At 37.0% G+C, this 15,154-nt stretch overlaps 3 protein-coding genes across 3 annotated transcripts in view; 1 reads left to right on the top strand and 2 right to left on the bottom strand.

The window, feature by feature from the left end:
- The first annotated feature begins 583 nt into the window (after positions 1 to 583).
- On the top strand, positions 584 to 6,232 carry LOC136850781 (uncharacterized). Its single transcript, XM_067124730.1, has 3 exons — positions 584 to 787; positions 3,721 to 3,758; positions 4,311 to 6,232. The coding sequence occupies exons 1-3, from the start codon at positions 726 to 728 to the stop codon at positions 5,102 to 5,104; spliced, it is 894 nt and encodes a 297-aa protein (XP_066980831.1). The 5' UTR covers positions 584 to 725; the 3' UTR covers positions 5,105 to 6,232.
- A 696-nt stretch (positions 6,233 to 6,928) lies between these two features.
- Positions 6,929 to 9,557, bottom strand: LOC136850780 (uncharacterized). Its single transcript, XM_067124729.1, has 2 exons — positions 9,416 to 9,557; positions 6,929 to 7,911 (listed from the first exon to the last, which is right to left on the bottom strand). Exons 1-2 carry the CDS (start codon positions 9,503 to 9,505, stop codon positions 7,054 to 7,056), a joined length of 948 nt encoding a protein of 315 aa, XP_066980830.1. The 5' UTR covers positions 9,506 to 9,557; the 3' UTR covers positions 6,929 to 7,053.
- A 4,294-nt stretch (positions 9,558 to 13,851) lies between these two features.
- Positions 13,852 to 15,154, bottom strand: part of LOC136850473 (uncharacterized) — a 9,764-nt gene continuing 8,461 nt past the window's right edge. Inside the window, 1 exon segment of the mRNA XM_067124047.1 lies at positions 13,852 to 15,154. This exon segment is cut by the window's right edge and continues 457 nt beyond it. Coding sequence (XP_066980148.1) covers positions 14,244 to 15,154 — 911 coding nt within the window. The 3' untranslated portion in view covers positions 13,852 to 14,243.

The following is a 15,154-nucleotide window of genomic DNA, read 5'->3' as shown; positions in this document are numbered from 1 at the left end:
GATTCAGGACACAAGTTTTGGTGATTTTGACCACTATTAATCTTGTGATAGTAGTCACGTTTTTCCAGTGACCTTCGTCGCAGTATCTGGCACTCAGTCTGTGTTAAATTCAGTCTCATCCAGATTAAACCCTGCTTATCCTCCATATCAAGATCTTTAATCAAAGACTGATAGAAGAGAGAGAGAGAGAGAGAGAGAGAGAGAGAGAGAGAGAGAGAGAGAGAGAGAGAGAGAATGTCAGTACAAAACTTACTGAACAGTTCGTCAGAACCGACAAGAATTATCAAGAGCAGAAAAGTCAGCTATACAACACAGTGACCAGGGAATCAGACAAACCTTGATGGCATCTGAAAATAGTCAAGAAGAAGAAGAAGAAGAAGAAGAAGAAGAAGAAGAAGAAGAAGAAGAAGAAGAAGAAGAGCTGCAAAACAAAAAACACTGAAAGCAGACCATATGTCATCAGATGCTAATCTGGCCCGATCACGCGAGTTCGTCTGGGCGGGATATCAGCTCACAATCTTAGGAGACGAAAGCTCGTCTCTAATCTACTTTTTTCATATCTATGACTAACGCGACGAACTCTTGAGATCTCGTTCAGCCTTCAGTTTCTTCTCTATTAGTGTCCAGGGCGTTACTCTTCACAAGTCTTAAGTCTTAAAAGCCTTTTTTGGGTTGTTTTAAAGAGAAAATTGTTGATTTGAAGCTAGTGGTTTTGATAAAACAAGATGGCGATCAAAACAGGAAGAGTGTTGTTTTTCCTGGTCATGTCCGGTGCTGTTTTATTCCTGTGAGTATGTCGCGTTTGTGCATATGTTTGTGTTTAGTTTGCGTTTCGAAGGACGGTCATACACGTATGCATACATATATACGTATGGAAAATACATAGCATGTTATATATATATATATATATACAGCTCTTCGTTGGGTGAGTCGGTAGAGCTGCGGACTGTGACTCGCTAGGCCGGAGTTCGATTCCCCGGCCGGCTGATGAAGAGTTAGAGGAATTTATTTCTGGTGATAGAAATTCATTTCTCGCTAAAATGTGGTTCGAATTCCACAATAAGCTGTAGGTCCCGTTGCTAAGTAACCAATTGGTTCTTAGCCACGTAAAATAAGTCTAATCCTTCAGGCCAGCCCTAGGAGAGCTGTTAATCAGCTCAGTGGTCTGGTAAAACTAAGGTATACTTAATTTATATATATATATATATATATATATATATATATATATATATATATATATATATATATATATATATATATATATATATATATATATATATATATATATATATAGATATATATTTATATATATGAGTTTTTTATCACATCACCGTGATTTATATAAAATCATTAAGTTACAAATGTCGTTCAATATCCAATTCACAGTATTTCGAGAATATCCCCGAAGGGGAATTATAAGTGATAAATGGACTGGTACCGAAGTGTCTCGAACACTCGACACAGTACCCTACAACGACTCCAGTCGACGGTCAAACTTCGGTACCAATCCATTTATCATTCATAATTCCTCTCCGGTCATAATTCCCCTTCGTGAATTGGATATTAAACGACATTTGTAGCTTAATGATAATATATTTATATCTATATATATATAGATATTTATATATATATATATATATATATATATATATATATATATATATATATATATATATATATATATATATATATATATATACTGTATATATATATATATATATATATATATATATATATATATATATATATATGCATATATATATTTATATATGTATATATATATATATTTATAAATATATTTATATATATATATATATATATATATATATATATATATATATATATATATATATATATATATACACATATATACATATGTTATATACTGCATATGTACTGTATATATGCATATGTTCCTGACATTTGGGAATTTCTATTAATTCAGATTCTTTTGAGTTTCTAATCGTTTTCCAAAATGTGACAGTCAAGATTTCTTGAGTCTTTTCGTAATCGCCGACAAGACATCTCTACTCAATAAAAACTATAAAAAAAAAAACCCAACCATCTGAATGTAATCTTCATCAATTATTTGAACACGAAAATGTCTAAATTAAATTATTCTTTTTTTAATTGTTTGTGCTTAGGAATTAAGTGGAAAGAGTTTTCTCTCCCGGGAGGATGCTTTCTTATTAAAAGTCTATCTTCTCTACCTCTTCCTATTCCTTTTTTTTTCTTTCCATTCCTCTCTCTCTCTCTCTCTCTCTCTCTCTCTCTCTCTCTCTCTCTCTCTCTCTCTCTCTCTCTTCTCTCTCATCTGTCCTGTATAAAATTGTGTGACACCTTGTTCATCAACTCTTACTTTCTCTAGTCACTTTTTCTCCCAAATCTCTCTCTCTCTCTCTCTCTCTCTCTCTCTCTGTCTCTCTCTCTCTCTCTCTCTCTCTCTCTCTCTCTCTCTCTCTCTCTCTCTCTCTCTCTCTCCTCTTTAAAATTATGTAACACTTCTTGCTCATTTACCATTTCTTTCTCTGGTTACATTTCCTCCTAAATCCTTCCTCTCTCTCTCTCTCTCTCTCTCTCCCTGTCCTATTTAAAACTGTCTGACACTTCTTGTTCATTTACTCTAATTTTTCTCCGGATACGTTCTCTCTTAAATCTCTCTCTCTCTCTCTCTCTCTCTCTCTCTCTCTCTCTATGAAGCTTTCTTTCTCTCAATTTATCCTAATGTTTCTCATATCCTGCATCATAAGCAGTAAGTCTGATTGCACCCATCAAAGAACTATAACGCAATAAAACTCACGAGATCTCATGATCGGGAAGTGATCTCATTAACCCTTTAAAACAACAACTACAACAGTAACAACAACAAGAAAAGCAACTACAAAAAGAACAGCAGGGTTATTAAGTACCCAAATTCGATAAGCATCATCCGCCCACTTTTGTTTTTTCTTTATTTGTCAGATAAGCCAAATGTTGCGGAATAAGTGTATCATTTATCTTTGGTGATAGACCTACTGAACTTTTCAAACGAATGAGGCTGGGGTAATCAATTAATGATAATTATTATTATTATTATTATTATTATTATTATTATTATTATTATTATTGTGTTCATTAGGAAGAAGTAAGAGGAGGTACAGGGAAATACAGAAAGAAGAGATCTTACTTATTAAAAAAGAAAGAAAATAAGTTAATAAATGATTAAATAGATAAAAATGTATTAAATGCAAGGAGAACAGTATTAGGGTATATTAGTTATCTATCTATCTATCTATCTATCTATCTATCTATCTATCTATCTATCTATCTATCTATCTCTGTGTTTTACCACGAGTTTGGTTTTGTGAAACTGAAATAAATTCTTTTATTGGTAATACAGTAATGAATTTGTCAATAAGATGAACAAAGAAGGTGTTCAATGCGTGTTAAGTTTTAGGTGTTTCTTATATCTGTACTTTATACTTGTTGGATTTTAGGTATATCTTAAATCTGAAGCAATATTAGAGCAATAATAATAATAATAATAATAATAATAATAATAATAATAATAATAATAATAATAATAATAATAGCAAAGAAGATGACAATGAACATGAAACCACAATATTATACCTGTGATAATGGAATTGCTAAAAAAAATCAGCTCAAACGTCTTTTAATGATAGTATAATAAATTTTGTTCTGCTCATAAAGTAAACCTTATTTATTCTCTTTTTTCAGAGTCCAGTTTCTGCAATGGAAGTTTTTCAGCCCACCAAGTAAGTCAAAATTCATGGGTGGCTTAATTGTGATGAAAAAATAAAGGCTTGTATTTAGTGACCTAATCCTTGAAAAAACTTGCTTAGGAACCGGAATCATATAATATATATGTATATATATATATATATATATATATATATATATATATATATATATATATATACAGTATATGTATATATATTACTACCTACTGAGTGTTATAATAATACTATTTTATTCATGAATCAAGTTTTTTCTGACTAGCAATGGCACCAAATATTTTTAGTTTCTTAGCATGCAAGGTCTTCACCAACTATTATAGAATGAAACAACACTTTCTTTTTTTAATGGCCTACATTTTCCACTCATCTGATTGCTACTTCACAAATTCTTCATCAGTCTTTAACTTGATCAGTTTATTTTCCTAGAATATTTATCTGCTGTTAAAACTACCATGAAAATAAAATGAACATCTGAAACTTGTGTCATGTGGCCGTGCATTGGGCCGGAGAGGCCATTAACCAAAAGAAATTAAAAAAAGGGGGCTCTCTCTTTATCTGTTTCTTTTTCAGGTATTGATGCGGACGACCCCAACCTTTCACCTTTGCAAATGGCTCGCGCTGGGGAATCTAAACCTGAGGTCCTCGTTGATAAGAGCAGAAAATCAAGCAGAGTAGACGCTATCAAGGTCCGGTCTCTGGGAGGCCCCGAGAATTTTCACCTACCCGTCGCTGGAATGAAGCCAGATTTGGGAGTAGCCCCTAGGGTCATGGCAGAACCGAAGGTCAAAGGCCTTCCTCAACCTGCCCTCATGGGGCATAAGATCTTGGAGCTGAAGAAGAGAGATGTGTCAGCTCGACAGGCACCGCCGCTGCCACTGGCGCACCCGAGACACCAGGTTCCGTCAAGGAAGGACACAGCTGAAGGTGCCGAACGCAGAGTTAACGAAAAGATCCAGATGGAGGTGATGGAAAACAGAAAACGAGCGAGAAACCCGCGTGATCCAGTTCACAGACGGATGGACAATAGCAACCGAGCAGCGAAAGTAAAGAAACCAAGCAGTCAAATGCACCCCAGAGGGACAGTAAGAGAAAGGGAGGCACAGGGATTCAAGAACAAGAGGAAACAAACAGCGAGGGAACGACAGACAAACCGAGACGATCTTGCATCGTTACACAGACACAATGGCGACCCGAATCGTGCTCATTATCCACTGGGGAGAACTTACACTGAAAGCCCAAGGAAGGATGTCAAAGCTACCAGGCACAGCAGGGTCCAGAGACCGAGTGCTTACAAGAAGCCATTGGTTATTGTATCTGCGCCAGAGGTGTTCGCTGAAACGGACCGAAAAAGATCCAGGACTTAGAATTACATAGATTTTCGATAATAGAGTGTTGTTAATAAGGGTTTATAACAGTCTGGTAACATGAACACAAGCTATCAGCAAATGAAAACTGAAAAACGTTAACGAAAAATACCAGAAAAAATTTTAACATAGGTGGTTTGAGTTTACAATGTAGGCTGTTAGTGTAAGCCTAAAAGAAGTAAGTTATAACTGCAAAACAGTTTAATATAAACTTTGCAGATCACCAATTGTATAAAGAGAACAATTTCGTGAGTCTGGAGATTCAACTGAGAAACGACTGTTTTTTTCTTTGCATTTCATCTATTCCTTCCATCTGCAGTCGTTATTATTTGTCATGTGACCCCATGGACAGCTAGAAAACAATGAAGTCTCTAAATGAAACAGAAAATTTACCTTCCACAATAATGGGTACAAAAATGTCAGATTTCTTAGTAACAAGTACAGTACTTTTATTTCCCTAGTGCCTTTTTAACCTGAATCATTTTAAGGTCGAGAAAATGATGACTAAAAAAACTGGGACTATGCATTCATGCGTTATCGCTGCATACAAATGTTGATCAATTAAACGTCCATATGGGCTGTACGTATAAGTGTAGGTATCATGGATTTGCCAATGTCGCCATTTTTTTGGAGAAGAAGCGGCTGACAATTCGCAATAGTGTCCAATTTCGACCCCCAATAACCGTCATAAATATACAGGGATATGGATTTCAATATTTTGTTCTGTGCTTACTATGGCAAAGTCTTGAAAATAAGTTTAAAGATCTCACCAACTGACGTTTCTTTAAATTCCCTGGCCACACATTCTACGCACCTGTCCACAGGACAGTAATATATGTCATAACCTCATGTCGCAACTTATCGCATACATATCATAAACAGGTTGAGAACAAGTCAACGACCGTGAGTGAAGAACGAACCTTTGGCGAATGCTGGATAATCGTACGAAGCACCAGTTAGGACTACTAAAAATTCATTGACTTTTATTCAACCTGTTTGTGATGTGTGTGTGCGATAAGTAGCCTACATGTTTGTGACATGTTTTACTCTAGTGTGGCTGCACCTTTATGTTTTACTTGATAGAAAAGTATGTGCACGCTTTCACTGAATAAAGTATGTTTGTATGTGTGTGTGTGTTTCATGGATTCAGTCATATAATAATCGACCTGTTGGTCTTGAAGTGCGAGCTGGAAAGCTAGAGAGGAAAAGCTGGGGCGCACCCATCTGCTGTGGGTGAGTCACTTAAGACCTTTATTTTAAAGTTAGAGGAGCAATATTTAGCATGTGACAGCAAGCACACTTGTACTTATTCATAACTGTTAGGTACATATTTCAAGTGTAAACTCAAGTATGTAAGGTAATAAAACTGCCATATTTTATCTGTTAGTTCTACTGATTTGTAAAAGATACTTTCTTGCCATTTTTAGAGGTATTAGTTTAAAAACATGGACAAGTGTGGTACACTTATAATTGATATTAAAATCTTAAATAATAAACACTTAAAAAATTATATGGTTGTGTAGCAAGAAGCTCACAATTAACAGATTTATTTAGCTGCTATTTAAGGTAAACCAATCACTCAGACATGTAGTACATTTTGTTACCTGGTGAAAGAGGAGCAATTTTCTTCCAGTGTTCCTTGAAACTATCCAAAATATGACACAAAAAATCCACAAAATCTAAACATATAAACTGCATGAAAAGGTACTGAAGATTTCGCGTGTTCGTACTTTCCGTGACAATATTTGAATAAAGACTTGTGTCTTATGTGTTAAAGGAACGCCTGAGTGGCATTTCAAAATGAAGTCAAACAAAAATATGGAATAAGAATTCTTTATTATTTATTATAAATTGGCCTGGATTAAATAAAGGTAATCATTTACGAAGCAAACATTCCTTGTGATGTTTCTAAGTTATGATCCTCTCAGCAAAACTGCCTTTTTTTTTTTTTAAGGATAATAAGGACAATTTCCTGGTAGGATACAGCTAGGGAATTCAGGGACAGGATTAAACACCTTTCCTTTCGTGCACTCCTTTTGCTCTCCCGCATCGCCTGAGGCTTTGCAGAAAAAGTATTCCGGCACGCAGGTGTTGCATTTGGCAAAAACTCCAGGACCGGTACAAGTTAAGCTGTCTATGCAACCGCTGGAAGAGGTTGAGCTCTCTGAAGCTCCACTTGGACTCACTGGGCTTGTAGTACTACCAGGGCACAGTATCTTACACTCCGCACTGGCAGAGCAGTGCCCTGTACCAATGTCGAAGGTTTGCCCCGAAGGGCATGAAAAGTGGAGGCTTTCATCTGGAGTGCCAGGTTCCGTGCATATGTAGAACTTATTACAGTCCTTTGGGTCTGGAACTTGCGTTGCTGCGGCTTCGCAGCTGGGTTCACAGCTGGGGATGCAACAAACAGCCTCGTCGTTCACACAGTTTTCGCCGTCGAAGTACGGCCGGTCGGCTGGGCAAGTTCTCGGCGGCTGTGGACCAGCAGCATCGCATTCGTAAAAGATGTTGCAGTTGAATGGATCGCTGATCACATCTCCTGTGCCATTGCAGGTGAGATGGCAGCCTCCACCACCTCCACCACCACACAGGGGGTCGCAGGGCACAGCGCCTGTACAGTCGCCGTCGTCAGGGTTGAAGGCTGCACCTGCTGGACAGGCCACTGAGTGGTCTGTTGGGGTATGGTCAGCAAGGCAGTAATAGAACTGCGTGCAGTCGTAAGGGTCCTCTACCTTGTCAAAAGGCGATGCGCTGGTGCAGTCTGGTTCACATGGATCAAGTTCCACTGCCAGGATGCTGACGGTACTCTAGTGAGATGAGAAAAGAGCGTATTAGGAGACCACTGGGACAAACCATATAAGATTTTGATCTGGAAAGTTACACAGAAGTGTTTCAAGAAAAATGGAAACGTCTAAATCAGAAAGGAAGTATTCAGGCAACTGCAGAGTCTCAATTGTTGAGCAATGCCCTCATTACTTTGTCTTTACTGATTCTTTTCTATTTATCATTCACCTATACATTGCAGAAATTAAGCGGATATCTTAAGATTATACAGTAGCTGCATGAAAAAGTTGTCAATGGATATCATGTATACACAAAATAATACTTCGATGTAATAACTCATAATAACTTTGCTTTTGGTGGACAAAATGCTTCAGTCCATCTTGATTATTTTTGCCTTGCTTTCTTTTACATTTACTGTCTGCTTCCTTTCTTATTTCCTTTCTTGACGTCCACTTCTTTAATTTCTTTGTTTTTTATACCCTGCTTATTTCCTCTTTTCTTTATCACTGTCAAGGACAACATATCTGAATTTGAATCTACCTTACTTCGTTCCCGTTTTGCATTACGTATTGTAATTATAATGCTTCATGTACTGCTGTATCTCAGTTGAAACTTTCACCCTGATTACCCTGATTGCACCTACTTTAGTTTCTAACGAAAATTTTGATTACTTTTGCACCTTTGGTGCAGGTGTTTCCCGTGGCGCTTGAAAATATGTTAGAACGGTTGCAAGATGAATATTTGTTTGGTGGGGCATAATTAATACCCATTTAATTCTTATTTATCGTATGTCAAAACAGTTACTGCAATACATTAAATAAAAATTTAAGAATCACTGTTTAATAATAATAATAATAATAATAATAATAATAATAATAATAATAATAATAATAATACCAAATGCACCAATATTATGTCACTGCAAACTGCTATTGTTGTTCAAACCCCCACAAAGTTTCATCACCAAAGAAAGAGGCTGTAAAAACAAGAAAACGAATTGTTTAGACGATGATACAATTTTACGTTAGAGGACTTGTTTCAGGTAACGAAGATTGTCGGTTTCTCTCAGTATAAGTATGAATGCAAAATCAAAATGGAGTAGAACTAGATTGAATTTGGGTATAGTTCAAAGAAATTTTAGGCAACTACAAAAACTTGAATCTCTTGAACGGTAAAGTCTGCAAAGCTCCACTGACAATTGATGGATAATTTTAGGCAGATGTTAACAGATGATATGAAAAATTAAGTATCACTGGATATTATCAAACAAGCTTTTAAACTGGAAAAGGTCATTTGTCGAGTAACTAGTTCAAGTCTACTTTTACACTTTATGAAACCAAGCTGCGTTTCAATCATTATTTGGTGCTGCTTGAAGTTCTGTCCTTTATTCAGGCGAACGGTGAAGAGACTGAATATCAAAAACCTTCGTTTCAAAGTAAAAAGGGGTAAATATAAGTCATCCTCACTGAGCAGAAGCAGACACAACTCCTTGGTCGAAGACAGAAACACAGATGCACTCCAGCTTACCACCCATAAGATACACAAGTGCCACAGTTTGGGAGCCATGTTGAAGGATGTGGGACTAACTGGTGAATGGTAATGCCACAGCCTTTGCATTTGCCTCTTTCTATGGGCTCTATGGGCGTTGGATCAGGGGTGGGGAGGGGATGTGGGAGGCACCGATAATGAGACAATGACATGTGCTAACCCTCTCAATCACTGCTGGACGTAGATAAGATTTTAAGGTGATTGGGGACTTCTTCACTGACGTCGGACAATTTGTATAGTTACTGTTAATGGTTTCACCGTTGTTTTACCTTAAAAATGATTGATGTTTTGCATGACCATGATTCAGTTGCTGATGTTGTTAGTGATGACAATGATGAGACTCAATCTGATGTGGTTACCTCTGACGTTGTAGACAATGCTTATACAGTCACTGTTCAGTTGTGGTTAATAATACTAAAGTTTTTCTTGATGGTGATGACAGTGCTTTACTAATGGTGTTTCTACAGCTACTACTGACCTCAGATTTCATTCCCTCTTTCTACCCAACTGCATCAACAACCACTCCCAGCTGACTCTGACCCTGTTATTACATTATTACATACTTCTCATATACTATTATTGCTTCCGTGTCTTTAACCCTGGCCCATTTTTATCCGTCATTACTGTATCAAAATCACTTGTCTTAATTCCATTTTTAGCCACATATTACCAGCCCCACTTCGTCAACTCAAACTTTTATCCATCTCCACTCTTACTTCAGTAGGTAATAATGTGAAACCAAAGGAAATTCCCAATTGACGAGTGCTCAGGAGAAAATCTGTTTATTAGCAGTGCTTAGCAAATGCAATTTTGTGATATTGTGTATATTATTTGACCACAACACCACAGAATTCAGCTTTGGTGGCGTTATGTGGTGTTATGAAGATAGGCGATCAGCAGTTTGTGGCAACGCCGATTAGAATGTCATGCGACTGCTGATGAAATTTCCGTCGACACTGAATTCCCGTAATCCCCACAACCTTATCAGCTTGGTACCCATCAGCCACGCCTGCATACACAATTACCCGGTGACATATCTTTGTTCCATTCAAATTCAGTACAAGGGGAAAGATGTTCCTCTTGTTAGTTTGGTGATGAAATTTTCAGCTAAATTAATCTTCATTCATTTGATATGCTCTTCAGTTTGCCTATGACAAAACTTTATCCTCTTCTTAAAACTTTTCGCATAAATACTCTTTCACTGTTCTTGCTGACTGGCAATTTTATTGTAGGGTTTTCTTACCAGCCTATACTTGTCAGCTTTTAATCTTTCGATACTGAAATGCAGCAATGAAGGAGTTATTTCCTTATTAACGAGGACAATCAATGCATTTTATCAGCACTTGTGGGAAGCGTCTATTATTATTTACTATTATTATTTCAGTAGATGAAAACTATTCACATGGAACAAGCACAGCGGGGACATTGACTTGCAATTCAAGATTCCAAGGAATGTTGATTGCAACCTCCCAACTCAGACTCCACACTGCAGCAGCAACTGATCATGGAGTAACCAGAAATCTGGTAAACTGCTGCACCAGTTTGAAAAACTGTGCGTAAATAATACTACACAAGAACGAATGATAAGCAGTGATCCACAGGGTGACTGACTGGTGAAAGTGACAAGGTTATCTGGTTAAAGAAACACAATATAATGTCTCGCTGGCATATGGGTCGTTTTTGGGGAAGATTAATACCTGAAAGATACTCAGTCCAAAAGCTTTATTCATTACATTACTACGTTTTAAAATAATAATAATAATAATAATAATAATAATAATAATAATAATAATAATAATAATAATAATAATAATTGTAACTGATATTGTAGCTTTGATGTTGTTAACAAATCTAACTTCTTATGGTGATAGCACTAATACAGAATAAAATTTACGTGACTGTAATGAAATTAATAGTAATTAAAAGTTATACTAATTAAAATCAGTGATTTCACTTGACAGAGAAAGGAGTGGTCACTGGCTATATCCCTAAAAAGGTGATAACTTGGATCAGTGTTGAAGAAATAACCGCCCTCACATTGGTGAATTTCTCGCGTAAGTCACTCTTTCCACAGTGAAAATAATTAAAAGATACTTCACAATGCATGTGGCACAGTCGGCTCTGGGTGGTAAGGGCAGATAGTTGGTGAGACACATTTTGCCCAAGCTGGATCAGTGTTGAAGACATACTCGGCCTCACATTGCTTAATTTCTCCCATAACTCCTTCTTTTTCACAATAGAAATATTCTTCATAACAATAGACACATTTTGGAAAATCTCCGCTTCCAGAGCAAGTAAGACTATCCCAACAATCAGGGGTTGTAGTAGGATGGTAGGGACAATTAGATGAAGGTACACACTGCGGGTAATCTGGATCGGTGTTAAATACCAGGTCAGGGTAGCAAAGCTCAATTTTTCCTGGGAGTCCAACGGTTTCACAGAAGAAGTAAGTCATATGGCAGAAATTGCACCTCGTAAAATTTCCTGTGGCTTTACATATGAGGCTGTCCAAGCATCCAGGTATTGAGGTTTGCTTGACAATTTCAGCAGTGTTGGCGAAAGCAGTGGAAGTCAAGGAAGGGTGCGCAGTTGCACCAGAGACAGAAGCAGAATTTCGACAGTCACCCTCCAAAGTGCATTTTGGATCAGGGAGGTCACTGCTGAATACCATGCCAGGAGGACACCTCAGCTGCATTGGCGATGCACCGGGTTCTTTGCAGTAGAAATATTCAGGGTGGCAGGTGATGTACTTTGCGACGAAAGGTTCATGTCCACAGGTGATGGCCTGAACACAGTCAGGTTTAAGATTCGCATTAGAAAACTCACCTACTTCAGGATATGCTAATGGTACGTCTTTCTTCGGGGAAGGCTTTGGTTCGTTGGCTCGTCCAGTGACGATGACTGTGATAACAATCTGTATGAAAAATAGAATTATAATTGACTTTTAGCATTACATCATTTCCTATTAGTGTTACTGTCTCTAAGTTATGTTATTTTAAGGCGTCTAGTTAAATTCAATAATTTTCTTTAATGGAAAAATGGCAGTTTTTCCACAGTTTTGCATATTTTCGCTAACTGGAATTTGGTGGAAATGAAGTTGAGGTGCAACATTAATGTGTAAAAAATATTTCTATTATGGTTAAATGAGTTTGGTTTTGACTAGTCAAGGAATGGTTCTGCTATACTTTAAATACTAATCTTTGATTTCTTATTTACATTTTTGATGCACCACTTGAAATGACATGAACAAGAAACCTTTATTATGTCACCTTTGCTGTTTGTACTTCTTATGGAGTTCATAATAAAAAAAGTGGTCGGCGATAGAAGAGGAGGTTTAGATTTGAGCTACAATGGAAACTTGATGACTTAGAATACTCAGAGTATACTGTTTTAAGTAGCAGATCACCTCAAAAATGACAAATCGCACCATACATCTGGAAAGATAATGAGGGCAGAGTATGCACAAAGGGAAGAATTAATACAAGATGGAAAAAGAATCGGTGAGGTTGAATCTTTCAAATATTTAGGAACAATGATATCCAATACAGGTTCTCTTGAGCTGAATTTAGTGAAAGTTGAAATAGGCAAATCAGAGAAAGGACAGGCTGAATAAGATTTGAAAATCAAATAGACTGAAACCGCATACAGAATTAAGATTATACATTTGTCTATTAAGACGTGCATTGCTATACAAACAATGATCATGGTATGACAGTGAATTAGGCTGTATCTAAAAGATTCTGTTGAGTTGAGTAGAAAGCTTTATGAAGAATATTTGTAGCTTCGCTAACTCAGCCTTTTTGAGTTTCATACCTGGTCATTGCAACTCCATAAAAATGAGCCTGTGAGAGTCAAATCGTTCTTTTGTAGCTGCTAGATATAGACACCTGAAAAGCTTCAAATGTTTCCTCTGCAAACTTGTTTGACTCAACTTTTGAGCCTCATAAATTGTCTTCATAGCTCCATGGAACTTCCCCTATGGGATATAAACTTTGCTTTTGTCTACCATAAAAGTTAACACAGTACCTTATATCAGTGATTTCTATTCTGATAATAACTGTTTTAAACTTGTTGTACCTCAATATTCGTGTAGAATCCTGAAACGTTCTGAGAGTAAGGCTAAATAATGGTACGAACCATTCCATAATGGTTCCCTAACAGATAGAGTCTGTTCCTTCTTGTGGACCAACAAATAGGTGTGAGAGAAAATGTAAACATCTTCTAATTTACTAACGTTATGAGTTTCTGTCCTTGTATGAACATACAAATCACAAATGAAATGTTTCCCATTTTTTCATTGCAGTAATATAAACGTCCCGTTACCCCTTTATCCAAATTGATCACAGGACTTTTTTGCTTTTAAACTGTCTCGTTGAAATATGGGTCGTTTTTGGGGAAGATTGATACCTGAAATATACTCAGTCCAAAAGCTTTATTCATTAGATTATTACGTTTTTGAAATAATAATAATAATAATAATAATAATAATAATAATAATAATAATAATAATAATAATAATAATAATAATAATAATAATTGATATTGTAGCTTTGATGTTAACAAATTTAATTTCTTATGGTGATAACACTAATACAGAATAAAACTTACGAGACTATAATGAAATTAATAGTAATTAAAAGTTATACTAATTAAAATCAGTGATTTCACTTGACAGAGAAAGGAGTGGTCACTGGCTATATCCCTAAAAAGGTGGCTCATGGTGATAACTTGGATCAGTGTTGAAGAAATAACCGCCCTCACACTGGTGAATTTCTCGCGTAAGTCACTCTTTCCACAGTGCAAATAATTAAAAGATACTCCATAGTGCATGTGGAAAGATACTCCATAGTGCATGTGGCACAGGTGGCTCTGGGTGGTAAGGGCAGGTACCTGCTGAGACACATTTTGCCCAAGTTGGATCAGTGTTGAAGACATACCCGGCCTGACATTGCTTAATTCCTCCCTCATCTCCTGCTTTTTCACAATAGAAATACTCTTTGTAGCAATAGTCACATTTTGTGAAATTTCCATTATCGGAACAATTGAAGGTGTCCCTGCATTTAGGGGTTGTAGTTTCTGCACTTGATAATGATGTTGCTGTTGGAATGGTTGTAGATGTAGTTGTCGTTGGAGGCTCTGTGGTTGTAGGTGTAGTTGTTGTTGAAGTAGTGGTTGCAGGTGTAGTTGTCGTTGAAGGAGTGGTAGTTGTCGGTGTAGTTGTCGTTGAAGGACTAGTGGTTGTAGGTGTAGTTGTCGTTGAAGGAATAGTGGATGTAGGTGTAGTTGTCATTGAAGGAGTAGTGGTTGTAGGTGTAGTTGTCGTTGAAGGAGTAGTGGCTGTAGAAGTAGCTGTCGTTGAAGGAGTAGTGGTTGTAGATGTAGTTGTTGTTGAAGGAGTTGTGGTTGCAGATGTAGTCGTTGAAGGAGTAGTGGTTGTAGATGTAGTCGTTGAAGGAGTAGTGGTTGTAGATGTAGTCGTTGAAGGAGTAGTGGTTGTAGATATAGTCGTTGAAGGTGTAGTGGTTGTAGACGTAGTTGTGGTTGAAGGAGTAGTGGTCGTAGTAGTACTTGTAGTTGTTGTAGTCGTGGTGGATGTGCTTGTAGTGGTGGTCGAAGACCATGGAGGATGGTATGGGCAGTTATTTGTCAAAATGCACCTTGCGTAACGGGGGTCAGGGTTGAACATCTGTCCGGAGGGACATGTCTTTGGCACTGGCG

Source organism: Macrobrachium rosenbergii, chromosome 22, assembly GCF_040412425.1.
Source record: "Macrobrachium rosenbergii isolate ZJJX-2024 chromosome 22, ASM4041242v1, whole genome shotgun sequence".
NCBI classification, from domain to species: Eukaryota; Metazoa; Arthropoda; class Malacostraca; order Decapoda; family Palaemonidae; genus Macrobrachium; species Macrobrachium rosenbergii.
Note: the sequence above shows the minus strand (reverse complement) of the source record. Positions and strands in the feature narration are given on the sequence as shown.

Bases quoted from the DNA above. Each gene is read 5' to 3' on its own strand.
- LOC136850780 (XM_067124729.1), bottom strand. From the start codon at position 9,505: ATGCAAAGGCTGTGGCATTACCATTCACCAGTTAGTCCCACATCCTTC. The intron at 7,912-9,415 runs GTAAGCTGGAGT...TCATCTCACTAG, and splicing joins ACTTGTGTATCTTATGGGTG to AGTACCGTCAGCATCCTGGC.
- LOC136850781 (XM_067124730.1), top strand. From the start codon at position 726: ATGGCGATCAAAACAGGAAGAGTGTTGTTTTTCCTGGTCATGTCCGGT. The intron at 788-3,720 runs GTGAGTATGTCG...CTCTTTTTTCAG, and splicing joins TCCGGTGCTGTTTTATTCCT to AGTCCAGTTTCTGCAATGGA. The intron at 3,759-4,310 runs GTAAGTCAAAAT...TTTCTTTTTCAG, and splicing joins GAAGTTTTTCAGCCCACCAA to GTATTGATGCGGACGACCCC.